The sequence below is a fragment of the Antedon bifida genome, chromosome 8 (genome assembly GCF_963402885.1).
Source record: "Antedon bifida chromosome 8, ecAntBifi1.1, whole genome shotgun sequence".
In the NCBI taxonomy this organism is placed as follows: Eukaryota; Metazoa; Echinodermata; class Crinoidea; order Comatulida; family Antedonidae; genus Antedon; species Antedon bifida.
In genome coordinates, this window is record NC_136233.1 from 14,219,593 (window position 1) to 14,235,170 (window position 15,578).

Below are 15,578 nucleotides of genomic sequence, written 5' to 3' on the forward strand. Positions count from 1 at the left end.
ATTATAAACACATTTGTTTTCGTTTTAATATTCAGAGAACTCGACGCATGAGCCATCAACAAATAGTACATTTCTGGTGTGTCTGACGCCGACTGTGGCAAAGGCAAAGGATCACACAATGCATTGTAAAACCATGGGAAATCCTGATCATATAAATTGTTCCAAGGAACAGCCACCACCAGCAGCCAAGTGCAGAGTCAACATCACCACTTTACCGGGATGGTCATCACCGGCAACCAAACAGAAAACATCAACAAGAAAGAGACACAACTTAAAAAAGATATGGACTAATCGTTATCATGAATCAAAACGCATGCGCAATGGCGTTGATCATCCCGGAGATCTTGAGAGTTTCAATGAGACTATTCTGAAGGAGTTGGAGGAGGTGAGGGTGGCGCATGACAACCTCAAGCAGCGGGTGAGTCTGCAGAAACGGCAGCACAAAGTCATGAGAAGGGAACTTGATCTACTAAGTGCAATGATACGCACTGAACTTTTGCCTAGTTGTCAGTCGTCACGTCCTTAAAATTGCATAAAAAACATGAATAAATACCATGCGGTTATTACTACCATTCAATTTGTAGTTTCTTTTATGAATGTGTGTATTGAACATCTCTTTAGTATTAGTAGACTTGATGGTAAATGTATAGATATTGATAATATTTGTGTCTGGTCGCAAGGTCATGAAAGTACTGTATATGTGGTTAGTACTTGGAATACACAGACGACGATCAAACTTCAATGGACTATAGAAAGTAGTGTTTGTTTTATTATGAGGACTGAACTGTATTTCTAAAAAAATTAAATGAAGCTTGGCGCGTATATAATTAAAATTAGTGCATTCACAGACAACACTGTATAACGCGCATTGCCGTTGGCTTTTACCATCTATACACAACATTCCAAGGCATACAATATCTACTGAATATAATGATGAACAATCAAATTAAAAGTATAACTCGCGGTTCTTTCATACATAATTTTATTAAGTTCATGTCCGTGACCCTTTCCCAGAGAGGTTTATGTCGTCAGTTGTCAATCAATGACAGGCTATACGTAGTAAAAAAAAAGGGGTGGGGGACTTATAAATAGCTATTCCAATAGCAAAAACTTATATCGAGTTTTTTTTAGTGATAGTCAAATTGTTGGTGACTTCCATACTTTCCATGTTTTCAACGACTCGTATAATTATGTGCATAATGTACATAAATAATGACATGAATCGTTAAGTAAGCCAATATTTATTCACAAATTATTAATACACACTTGTTTACACTGCTTTCCGTCTTTATACACCAACATTTTATCAATAAAAATAATATAGTAATCGATAATAATATAGACTAATTTCTCTAACTATTATAATGTTGTTTGAAATAAAGAGCCAACTTGTCATATAATACACAGTAAGTAGAATCACCACGCCAACAGTGTCAAATTTAAACTACAGTTATCGACCGAGAATCAATTTTATTTACACATATTATTTTATTTAATAATGGTTATGAGTTTTACTCGGTCGGCGTACATGTCAAATTATTCTATTCAATTTAAGCAACCATACTTAGTAGCATCATAAAGTCTGTATTCAACTTAGCGAATTTATTCGCGCGAATCGAAATTATTCACTAATGTGCATGCGTATTAATATTTTCATCTACTTTTTGTGACGTGAGAAAATGCGCAACCAATCATAATTACTCCATAATTCAGGAATGTAAAACAGGCTTCTTAATTCTTCAGAATTAACTCGATAGGCCTATATTAATATAGAAATAACTTCTAGAAGACGAAAAATAAGGTAGACTAGGCCTATAAAGAAAGTAATATAAATTGGCATTTTAATAAAAGTGAATAGGTTAATGAAAGCAGTTGTCGTTGAGGCTTAGAATTATTTAAAATGTAATTTGTCTATAGGTTATATATTCACAATGTATTTACAGTAGAGTAAACGATGTTAATAAAAATAATAATATACATAAAAACTATATAATACAAAAAGTCAACGTGGCCAGTAGTTCAATTGGAAGAAGTTGGTTTTGTTATACTTTGCGTGTGCAGCGCATCTAAGCTTCCCCGTTGTTTTGGTTCCTTTCTAGAGAACTTAATTTAAGATCGTGTTTCGCCGCGTTCTCTTCGTCTGCATCGGGTGAACACCAGTTTCGGACGCGTTTTACAGATGCTGTTGGATCGAGAACGAAATTGTATACGATAGCTGATAGTATGCCGCCGAGAATTGGTCCAATCCAGTATACCTGAAGACATAATTAAAATGTATAATTATTGTTTAAGGCTTATATTCTTTATAGCATTGCTTAGATTAAAAAAATATTTTTTTAAATTTCATTTTGTTGTCACTTTTGATTATAATAGACAATAGACCATTGTAACATGGAATTGTGGTATTTTTTACGCTAACAAAGTCCCAAAATCGTTATCTAAATTGCGCCCTCTGTATAGCAAATAAGAATGAGATAGGCTGTTACATTTATACGTCTCCCTCCCTCCCCTGTTGCAAAGGTGTAAAACAGTTTTTCGTCATCAAAGACGAGGCATACTTACCCAATGGTCTTTCCATTCTCCTCCAACGACAGCTGACCCGAATGATCTTGCAGGGTTCATACTAGCGCCTGTGTATGGAATCTACGGGAAAGAAACCGAAATATTCAATGCAAATCAATACCGTACCGGTACTGTATTAATATCGTACTACATATTTTATTGTTAAGACCGTACCTATACAAAAGCAATGCTAACGGTTGTCGTATTTTTTATATTCGGGTATAAACTAATTTGCATACACCTCTCACTTATTGGAGATGCAGGAATATGCATTTAGAATGTTAAGTTCTTGTTACCGTCTCGATGGACTAGATATGGAGTTAGCCAGTTTTTCCAGGTTCTTGGCTTATATTTAGAAACACATTTTGGCATATGGCGTGTCAGATTACGCAAGTTTGAATTACAGACAAAAATTAGAAAATAAATAACTGGAAACTTTTTCCATTTTACATTATGTCAACGTACAGTACGAGAGAATCTCCGAATATAATTCTCCAACCCAACATCTGTTGTTTATGTGTTACTGTACGTTTAATTAAATAGAGGTAAACAGGCCTAATGTTTTATAATCATAGACACAAGATATAGGCCTACATTCATAGGTCAAGTTGGAAAACAGAGCACGTACGTCATCTCTAATTACGCGGTGATATACTGGTCAACATTCGTGTGACATTTGTCAAAAATGTTTAGACCTACTAACATTACAATCAACACAAATATATCTTTGCGACGACTGAAAGAAAGGACGTATGAGATTAACTGCGCTTGCGTACAATCAACCACACCTTTTTAACTATGAGTTGGTATAATCGCATAGAAATCCATGGTATAAAGTACGTCGTCCGTATACCAGTATGGAACGCCGAGTCGTCGTACACCAGTCCGCTCTATAATTATAGCTAGAGAAATGTTTCTTGTATTAAAGTTGAACAAGTTGTAATCTAATTGTAATGACATATTTTGTTATGGTATCACAACCAGTTACTAGGAAGGAAGCAATTTGCACTACTGTATTTCCTCCCGCCGGAAGGTGAGGCTGGAATTTGGTGTTCCGAGTACACTTTACAACTATTCAAGCACAATGTTTTCGCAAAATTTATTAAGCTAACCATAACCCAACGATTTATTTAAACACTCCATGCTTTAATATTCCATATAATACGCCTACGATTTCAATTTAATTCAGTTTTTTCAGAGATCGAGTCTACCGTATTCAATCGCCTAAAAGCTATATCTTCAACTTTAGACTAGAGTACGTCATTTGCAGTTTTTATTAGTATTATTGATATGATAGAGAGTGGTTTTAATGGGCTTATTTCCTATTTTTTGGCATAGGTCCTTCAATAATAACATACTTAAAATATTTGTACAAAAGTAAACAGTTACACAATTTAAAATTATGTGAGCTAAGAATTAACAATATTATATTATACCTGCATTGTATAAAGGGTTACACGAGATACATGGTACCATTGTCGCAATGTTTTCTTTATTGTACTCAACACACAGGAGGCAGTCATGTGTAATATACCATAAAATGTTTACTTTTGATGAAAAACTTAGGATTAGGAACTAGATTGAAGAACTAAATCATACTTGTATGCCTAAGAACGCCCCTATTATTTTGTCACCACAAGTTTGGTGCGGCCGCGAGTTACGTTTATTCGATAATATATAATGATGCTCCTTCATGTTCCTAAATGGAAACTTCAGACATATGGCCATCGTGCATTTTCCTGTGCAGCACCCATTTTGTGGAATAAACTGCCAATCGACATAAAGACATCTGAAAACATCAACACTTTTAAAACACGACTAAAAACCCATTTTTACACAGAGGCATTTCCTGCTTAACTTTGTCAAGCGCCTTTGAACATTATTATGGATACTGGCGCTATATAAATCTGATTGATTGATGCGGCGAATAACGAAATAATTCTAATGAATGGCGTAGTAGTTCCATGTAACGCAAGTAATTTGACCAATCACAGTGCGATTGGTAGTGGTACGTGCGTTTGCGTGTATGTTGCGTGCTATACTATAGTGGAGAACTATCTTTAAAGGCCTGTTTATACTATACGACGATACAGTAACGATAACAATATACACGATCATTGCTTGACGTCGCGTCTTAACTTAACCTTAAACCCGTTGTGAATACCACTTAAAATCCTTAATATTTTCTTGATTTAAGGGAAATTCTTAGGATTTAAGGGAAATATCTCACTTAAGTGTGATTGGTGAATACGGCCACTGGGGAATGAAAACCAAACTCTATGCAAACTTCTTGCACGTTAAATTGTATAAGGAAGCGACGTATACAAACATTTACAAATAAATATAATAGGTGCATGTGTACATAACGCCTCAGAGAAAGAAGTATTGTTAAAGTATGAAGCGATGTTTTTCGTTAGAACTTAAAGCTTCGTTCCCAGAAACGTATAGGCAGCGCAAGTTTGACAAATCACGACGTGATAATGATGGTCTATTAATCAAATTACTTGCGTTGCGCTTACTTTCGTCCTCTAGTGTGGGAACCAAGCTTTATGGGCAGACCCTAAAACAATGTTTCTTGTCGATGTAATGCTCTAAAATCCTAAAATGGAAGATCACTCAATTCTGTTTATGTTCTTGCCTAACTAAGTCCCTGATGAAAGCTAACTCCCAGTTAAGTAATTGAACCAGATAGCGTCACGCTGCAAGGTATATTGATTAGATCTCATGCTTTCTCGACTGATTATTTACTGAATGTTAATGATAATTTACCCTTTCTATGGAATTGCTTTTTTGGTATTTACGTCATATTTTAGAAATCGTAATTAAGCCTAGGCCCTATAGGCCTAGGCTATATGAATATTTTTAACAGAAGAAGAAGTTGGTGTTGAATACTACTGGGGAAAATGTACGCAACATCTTCCCATTTATTCTAATTGTTCTAAGACCTATAGAATACTGACCTACTGGGCCTAGGCTAGGAGGTTAATATGGGAATTTATCGAGTATCATTTTAAAAAGAATTATTAAAGTATAAAAAACGTAATAGGCCTAGGCCTACTTACTGCAGCGAAATGTCCAAGGGCAACTGCCAGTCCAATGGCGAGTGGACCCGATCCATTAAGGTCCTTGCGGTTGGGGTCGACGGTTGCAAAAACGGTCAGTACGAGCTGGGCCGTCAAAAAGACTTCGATGAAAAATGCTTGCCAGCTTGCAACTTCAACATCACCATCAAATGGTGTGGTGGGACCAACTGCATCGTTGACGCCTCTCGGTGTAAATGCGTAGACGAGACCAGCGGCGGCAATTGCCCCGATACACTGCATCACAACGTACAGAACAGCACGGGCAAGATGAATTTTACAGACGGATAAGAAACCAATGGTTACGGCTGGATTTAAATGTCCGCCACTAATATGCGCCGTACAGTGAACCATCGTGGCGATCGCCAGGCCAAAAGCAAGTCCGATTTTGACGGTATCAGCGGGGTTAAAACCAGAAAACCCTGATGTTGATAACAGCCCTAAGAATACGAAGAAAAATGTTCCAACAAACTCTGCCAACGACGCTCTCCAGAAGGCAAGGGTGCCCAATTCATCAAGTCCAAGACCCATTTTAAAAGACGCTTAAAGAAATGAATTTACAAAAACTGACAATGAACCTTCTTCGACGAATGCAAACTACAGACTGACTCCACAATCAATAGCCCTATTAATATATCCGACGGTTCCGTTGAAGATTGTCTTGTACACCACTATAAATTTAGGCTAAAGTATTAAGCCAAGTCACAGCATTTTATTATAATAAGTTTTTTTCAAATCATAGATTTTCCAAACATAAACAATGTTCTGTCAAAACAGAAGTGCGCACAGAAAAGAACAAACCTGCGCGTGAAGTAGATTAGGGGGCGGGGCCTACACGCAAACCCACTTGGTACACTTGTCATTGTATCAAAGAACTTATAACACAAGAATCTCCTGTTCGTCGGAAGCGCGTAACAATTTCGAAAGGCATTGTGGGATAGAATAGAGCTATGGGTGGCGCCATTGTGAGCCATGGAGTAGGGCGCCCGCATCAAATTAGAAAGTCAAAATCATAGAGGGGTTCTGCTAATACTCTAGGGGGGTAGAGTAATTGACTGAGGAGTAGGGCGCCGGCCCGCATCAAATTAGAAAGTCAAATTCATAGAGGGGATCTGCTAATACTCTAGGGGGGGTCGAGTAATTGACTTCCTAGTTTGGAGGGGGCGCTGCTCCATGCTGTGAAATGGCGTCGCCCAGTTTGACCTTTTAACCCTGTACTTCCGATACTGTGTTTTGAATGCAAATTGAAGAACAGGAGATTCTTGTGTTATAAGTTCTTTGATTGTATATATCTAATTCTATTTACTTTACCAGTCTTAAATCTGGCTTAAGAAAATACTTTCTCATTCTAACCAAACATGCTTGTCATCATAGGGTCTGTTTCTGCTGCATAACGCAATTTAACCGGTTATTTTAAAATAGATTAAAAATAGATAACAATAACAAGACCGCGTTTCTGCTCAATTTGTGCTCCGAAATAACCGGTTAAATCTATGGGTGGTCGTCGAGCAAAACGTCATCATTACCCAAAATGCAATACACTCAGACGGAAGTAGTAAGTTGGCTGTTTGTTTACATCGACGTTAGTACACACGTGTGTGATATCGCCGAACATCTCAAACATGTTAACATAATAAAATGTTGTCTCCAGGTCTACAAGTTTTGTTTTTTGTAAAGCCTACTTACCATCACTAATAAAATTAATTCTCATGCCGCCTTCAATAAACATGGGGAGGGTCGTGCAGCGCCCGATCGCCTAGGATAATTATTATCTAGCCTAATTCCTCAAAAAGGCGATGTCATACGGCCCCCTTCCCACGTGAACGACTGTTGTCTTTCGCGAGCGCAGTCCTACTAAACACCAAACGGAAACAAAAACGAGACTCAGAATGTTGCAATACCCACCAAACGAGAGTATATAATTGTTAATTAATTATGAAAACCCAACTTTTATAGCAAAAATCATCCGAATTTATGTTAAAAATGATAAGTTTAGCCGCAAAAACTTAAATCAAACGAGTGTATCCAAGTCATAGAATATCGCACGCACATAGTGCCTTTAATAGAATAATGAGTGTTGAACATTATTTCGTATATTTATGTACTAACATAAATAATAGCACATTTCTATGCTTAATAAAATCATATTTAATATATTATCAAAGGCTCTGATAACCTTTGTTTTCGGTCGATGTGATGTTTTTCTAAAAAATGATGTAAAACGATCAAAGTAAGATTGTTCATTGTTCTCCTATTAAAGGCACTAAGGGCGTGCCATAAATACGCTCGTTTGGTTTCAGTTTTTGTTGCTAAATACATCGTTTTTAACATAAATTCGGACGATTTTTGCTATAAAATTTGGGTTTTTATAATTAATTAACCATTATCTATTCTCGTTTGGTAGGTATTTGCAACATTCTGAGTCCCTTTTTTTGTTTCCGTTTTGGTATTTATAGGACCATACCCTTCGCGAGCGTGTATTAACGCCTCAAATTGTTTAGCTTGGGTAGTTCGGAACTCCACCCGAATTCCTCTTTTACTTTCGCAAAAATGCTCTTATATATCTGTGAATCTTTTCTATTGCCTGTCATCCTTCCCCGTACTTCTCTTCCCCCCACAACTGAATAACATATCTTGTGATTTCATTCATCCACATACATGTTCACTTCTTTGTTCGACTGTCAAAACCACGAGGAAAACACACATGGTACGCGACGGTATCTGACCCGGGGTCACAACTGTCAATCAAATAACCGTTATTTCGTGTTGCAGCTAAGAATTGCTCAGCGATAACCGGTTAAACGGCGTTCTAACACCGATTTAAATTGGTGTTTTTAACCGGTTATTTTGCGCTGCCTTTTAACCGGTTACCAAAAATGTGTCCTGTTTCTGCTGGCAAGAAAATGGAGTTTTAATTTATTCACACCGATTTTAATTTATTCACACCGATTTTAACCGGTTATTTTTATGCAGCAGAAACAGGCCCATAAGCGAAGACACAACTAAGAAAAACAAAGGAGCGATATTGATTATTGCTTTTAATTGTTCTTTTAAGAGTCACGTGGGTGTTTATATTTATCAATAGAATTGGTCTCTGTATTTGTATTATGTGACATTTGTTTGTAAAATAAAAAAAAGGACACTTCAATACCGATTGTGATACTATTTTATCTTAATAAATAATTTATAATATTCATGTGGTCCAATGTTTGATTTATTACAATGCAATTTCATTATAAAATACAATTACTGATAATAATCATCACATCTAGTATTAGCTACATACAATATTCGAATTATTAGTAAAAACTGAAACAATGCATTAATGCTTAATTGGACGTTATAATGTTTACAGATTTGGTTTAGAGTATTGTACTATTGATTGATTGAATTGAAAGTCTCAATAAACGACATCTAGCCATGCAAAAAAAATATAATATAAACCCAATAATGAATTTGCGATACGAAACTCGCGAGTCGTCCGCAGAATACAAAGCGAAATTGTTTACGATTTGTTACATACTTCGGTTAATCAGGGAAGAGTGAAATGTTACTCTTCCCTAGGGTAATGAATAATACTATTTAGCAAGGGCTGTAGATAATATCAAGCAACTTAATTACTGCCGTAATCAGCAAACCACGAGAGACACAATTTCAATGATTTATATCTGTCTTAATTAATTAAACACCTATAGTTACATAAAAGACACAGTGAACACTACAGATATGAGCATTGCAATTAAGCAAAAGCGAGATTGTGACACCTTCGGAATGTAAACATTAGATTGGCATAATTATATGTGCCAATGAAAAGAGAGATGTGAGGAGGAAATTACTAGGGGTTATGTCAGTTTGGACACTCCAGGGGGTGGGGGTGTTACAGTATCCATCTAAAGATATATCTCTATCAAACTTTATGGGACAAAAACATGTGATGTGCCCATATAATATGGCAGGACATGGTGATGTCATATCACTACCATATTTGGGCACATCATCACACCTTTTTTGTCAAACTAGTTTGATAGTGTAAGCAGAGCTTTAGTAATTTGATCAACAGACGGCGGGATCATCGTAACTGGTCAAAATTAAACTTGCGTTTACACACACTTGCCTCGTCCTTATGCTGTGTCGTCCGAGTAAGTTATGACACCCAGCTTTACTCTGGGTTAGGTGTGTAGAACGAGAACTGTCTAAATTCGTACGTCATAAGCCCATGTGGTGCACAGATGAGTACTGTACAACACAATGGAAGAGTTCGTAATCCCATTCATCCGATTGACCGTCTTGCTAGTTCCCACATCAACGCAATAACGTACGTACGCGCAACGCAAGTGATTACAAGTTACAGTTTGGATCTATCAATCGCGTCATTGATCAAATTACTTGCTTAAATTACAACTTACATCCTATTGGGAACCAAGCTACCGGCACCGGTGTACTATAGTCTAGTATAGACACAGGTATTGCACAGACTTATTACCCGAGCACCAATATTGGTTTGTAATATTTTCTGTTGTGTTGCTAATGGACGTACCTTATACACAGGTCGAGTGGAGTTGTGGCTTGGTGGTTATGATGCTTGGCTACCACTCCAAGGGTCCTGGGTTCAAGTCCCGTCACATCTCAGGATTTTTTCTAAGGACGAAATTATAACTTCACTCCCAAAGACTTGTAATAAGACTTTGTTTATGTAGAGCATCTTGTGTTGTGAACCTCTGAGGGTCCCTAATGATCAGCAATTGCTGGATGGATCACCCTCATTAAATATTGTTAAAAAAATACAAGTATGTATACGCGTGACAAAAAAAGTAAAGGATTAGGTTGAACACCCACTTCCATATGCAACACCACATCCCTCGTTTGCTTTTTCAATGTCATTATCTGACCTTGGTGGTAGGCCTACAATACGATGATAAAAAGCTCTCCTCGTCGAGTAAAATCGTTTATTCCCTACAACTATGCATAAGTACCGATGCAATTATATACCAACAGGAAATTACTCATAAAATTAACGGAAACTTTTTGCTTGGATTGGGTTAATCAGGTAGGAGGGCCAAATATATATGATCTTAAACAATAACACAATAGCCATCAAGTTATATACATAACATGTATGTATGTATTTATTCAAATAAACGCCTCGCTTTGAATAAACGCATCCCTAGATAAACGAATTTTAATACAATTTTTATTTTATCACTTCCCGATATTAATTGCGCTGTATTGTTTTCATATCTAGGAGGTATTTAATACCGTTACTGTTATCATATTACACCGAAAAAATAAACACCTCCCCGAATAAACGCCTTCTTTGAATACCCCTCTCCCCCTAAAACCTCGTGAACAATAAACGCCCACTGTCCAATTTATATAGTATTGAAATGGCACCGAGGGCAGGACGGCAGTCGACCATCTCCTTTTTCTCTCATCTCCTTATTCACCATCGTCATCAAGTTTAGGAATAACAATTACGAACGAATAATTATGTTATATTTTAGTACGAAAATATGGAAGGCAATCACGTTGTACGTTTCTGCGAATACATTGTATGTTTGTAATTGTATGTTTGGCGGTGATTGCCTTCCATAGTAACTACTTAGTTTTTAGTTTTTTTTTACTTGTCTAATAATTGAAATGAGCGGAGCGGATAAAACAAGATCGAGCCGAGTAGGCCTATATAATAACGAAACACGCAGAAATGTGGAATTTTATGGATGTTAAAAAAGAATTTAAGCTGCCATATACCTAATTAACGTGCTTCAAAATACCTTTCATTTACAAAATGAATGAACACTTAAGCCTAGACAAGAAAATGTGACCTATGTTGAAAAACATTTACAATTAAACCTTGTCGTCATTAGGTTCTAACAAATTGACAGATTTATGTTGCTGTATATCGTATACCTGAGTCGCAGATAATAACGTATAATTAACAAAAACACATTTTATCAATATTTACTGGAAACCTCGATGCTGTTGCCATGGTTTTGTAATCAGTACTTACTCAATATGACCTTAATAATGGTCGATCGCACGGTTACAGAATTATACGTTACGTATAGTTAAGTTTAATGCATACACTTTTACAAATAAAAACATTCGTTTAGTAACCCAATCGTTCATTATGAATAAAGAATGGCGGTTCACATTTCATATATGTAGGCTATCCATTAGCGAACAATCAATCATTGCAATTTGTAACAAGACGGACACATAAACATCAGAAGCATAATTAGTTAAACAAATAATTGTAAAATTGATTCCATCGGATTTGAACATCACTCTGAAATCCCGTGGTAATAATGGGCGAAGAAGGCAGTAACGGCGTTCCATAGAATCCAAGTGCGAATCTCAGTTTCGTTCTTGATCACCTTCGGTCATTGGCTCTGTCTACACTATCAAAATAGTTTGACAAAAAAAGTGTGACGTGCCCAAATATGGTGGTGATATGACATCATCATGTCCATTATGGGCACATCACATTTTTTTGTCAGAAAGTTTGATAGTGTAGACAGAGCTTTAGAGATCCCTGCCCGGCTATCAACATTTTTTTTAAACATTGATCATTGCTATTTCAAATATCTTACTTTGCATTATTAATATATTCAAGTGTGCACTATGCTTTTTAACATAATAAGTTTTACAAACTTTATTTGTTCTTCTGGAGAGCACCTGGCGGGCACGGGCTAATGTCGATTTATCCAGGTAAGTGGCCATGAAATTAAACTTATACCTTAACCCTTCTCAATGTCCATATCATTTAGAACTAATAAACATCAGTTTATATTCAGGAATGTGAAATTAGGTGTGCGGGCGAATTAATGTTGTCATCGGAAGTGTAAACACATCCTTCTTATGAGAAATCTAAACCTCAAAATGTGCATCCTTATGAAGTCCCAACATCGACAAAAAGTGGATTGTTGTTGATACTATTGTTTAACTTGAAGTGTATACCTTTACAAAGAGATCTAGTGATGTGATATATATGTGACACTGTATCATATAATTGCCTATAATACTGTTAAAACATTATAGATACAGATGGAGAATTAGAATTTGAACAAGTAATATGGGATCTTACACCAGCTGGATGAGTGTATCCTCTGCTTGGCAAAAGCTGAAAACCATATCTTCATTTTGTCTGTAATGACAATTGTATTTAGTAAATAGTAAATTATATATAAACAAAACATAAATACAGTGTTTCCTACTGTATTTAATAATGGTAGCGCCTAATACAATGTTTGTAAGTGCACATCACACACATGATCCATAAAATATCCTAAGATAAGCAGAGGAACCATTTACACTGCTCCGTTCTCCAGCACTTTAATGATTATAGCATATTAAATATGTAAGTAATATGTAACTATTTTTTAAATTTATATCATTCCAAAACATATATTTACATAAGATATAAAATCAGATTCCAATCCTTGAGTATTGTTCTCTACTGATATACAAATATGGTTTTTTTTGTCAAATCATTATATTATTAGTATCTCGGATTAGTTCTGAGTGTTTGTACTTTCTGATCTCTTTATCCCACCTCTTAACAAAAGTGAGTACTATATGCACGTTTACAATGCAACATCATAGTGACATTGTAGCTTGGTGGTTGACATACTTGCCTACAAATGCCAAAGTATGGGTTCAAGTCATGCAACAATAACAGGAAATTGTTGAACCAAGTTTATTAATTCATGAATATTCATTGAAACTCATCATAATGGGTTTAAAGACTTTAGCGCATTAACCTTTTTTTTATACAGAGCATTATAGTATGATTGCAGGGCTTCTGTGAAATAAATGCTTTTTATGAATATTCATTGCAACTCATCATAATGGTTTTAAAAACCTTTAGTGCATTAACCTTGTTTGCATACAGAGCATTATAGTATTATTGCAGCGCTTCTGGGAAATAAATGGTTTCATGAATGTTCATTGCATGCAACCCATCATAATGGTTAAAGCCTTTAGTGCATTAACCTTTTTTCATACAGAGCATTATAGTATGATTGCAGGGCTTCTGGGAAATAAATGCTGAGGAATATATTATACATTTTCTAATATTAAAGAAAGTAAATTCTGACATAATTACAGTACTTCAAATATTTGTTGCATCATTAGTTATAAAGATAAAGTTATTCTTAATGATGAACTAATGAAGATTGAATTAAGAAATTCTTTTAATTCACAATTTGATTTTCTAAGTTTTAAACCTAAGCATGATTACTCAGCTTTTAATTAAGTTGATTTCTCAAGAACTCAAGAGAATTATTAGGAGTCTTAAAATTGAATTTGAAGGATTTAGTGAATCACCACACAATTGAAGTTCATATTAAAGAGCCTGAATGACCAACATTCATTCAGCTTTTGAAACAAATATAACCACCCAACATAACAATAATGCTATGACTAAGCTGAAAAAGAAAACACCACAATGTTTAAAATATATTGTGTGTAAAACGGAAGTTATGCGCTGGGACATACATTTTATATGCATGAAAGCTCTATCTACACTATCAAACTTTTTGTGACAAAAAAATGTGATGTGCCCATATATGGACAGGATGATGTCATACATACATACATATTTGGGGATATCACTACCATATTTGGGGATATCACTACCATATTTGGGTATATCACACTTTTTTTGTCAAACTAATTTAATAGTGTAGACAGATCTTAACACCAATACACTATTGTTTTTGTATATAAAATGACAAAAATGTATATCTATAAATTTTTTCAGAAAATATTACTAGAAAGATTATAATTTAGATGGTGATAATAATGAACGTATAATAATTGGGAAAGTATTATGCGATTTTTAACAAATTACTTATTTGGTAATGGTTTTTGTAGCTACCAATCCCAGGGTCTGGGTTCAAGTCCTGTTTGACAGCATGATTTTTCTCATGGTAAAAACAACTTTACTGCCAAAGACTTCAATGAAATCTTCTGTGAAAGATTTCAAGTACAAATGATTTTAATTTCCTATTGGCATTTAATAGTACATCTAAATAAGAGATAAAAATACAAATACCTTTTAGGTGCTTTTAGTGTACAATGTTTACTTCAATTGAAATTGAAAGAGAAACTAGTAACTGTACTGTATATCATTTTACCATTGTATTTGCATCTTAATATCTAGAATATAAGAAACATCAGTACACACCAAATAGGTAAAAATACAAGTACTTTTTAGGGGCTTTTGGTGTAAAATGTGTACATAAAATGAAATTGAAAGAAAATTGAGTTATATTGTATATTATTTTACCATTGTACAGTATTTGCATCATAAAAAACCTACAAAATCAGAAACATCAGCATACACACTTTATTACTATAGAAACCCAAGTGGGTAACAACACGAGTATTTTTTAGGGGCTTTTAATGTACCATTTTTACTTCAAATGAAACTGAAAGGAAGTTTAGGTGTAATACTGTATGATATCATTTTACTATTTTATTTGTTATTATATAACCTACAATATCAGAAACATCAGCATACACACTTGATTACCTACTATTGTATTAGAAACCCAAGTACTACGCCAAAGAATTCTGCAACAAATGATATGATATAGTGTGTCGTTCCAATAACAATACAATATAAGAGGCCCTGGCCAACTCATTCATTAACTCAACAACTACAGTACTATACAAAATATTGCTGAACCTTTGAACGTGCCAGTATGCCATCACCATGTAAATTAGTCCGCATAAATATCAGATGCTCTTTATTAGTTTTAAATATAATTAACTGTTAAGCTCTGTCTACACTATCAAACTAATTTTACAAAAATGATGTGCCCAAATATGGTAGTGATGTGCCCAAATATGGTAGTGTGATATGCCCAAATATGGTAGTGATATGACATCATCATGTCCATACATGGGCACATCACATTTTTTGTAGTGTAG

At 35.2% G+C, this 15,578-nt stretch overlaps 1 protein-coding gene across 1 annotated transcript; it reads right to left on the reverse strand.

Moving 5' to 3' along the window:
* Window positions 1-1,225: 1,225 nt before the first annotated feature.
* LOC144851153 (aquaporin-1-like) lies at window positions 1,226-6,378 on the reverse strand. Its single transcript, XM_078708712.1, has 3 exons — window positions 5,625-6,378; window positions 2,563-2,643; window positions 1,226-2,255 (listed from the first exon to the last, which is right to left on the reverse strand). Exons 1-3 carry the CDS (start codon window positions 6,171-6,173, stop codon window positions 2,067-2,069), a joined length of 819 nt encoding a protein of 272 aa, XP_078564838.1. The 5' UTR covers window positions 6,174-6,378; the 3' UTR covers window positions 1,226-2,066.
* Window positions 6,379-15,578: the final 9,200 nt, after the last annotated feature.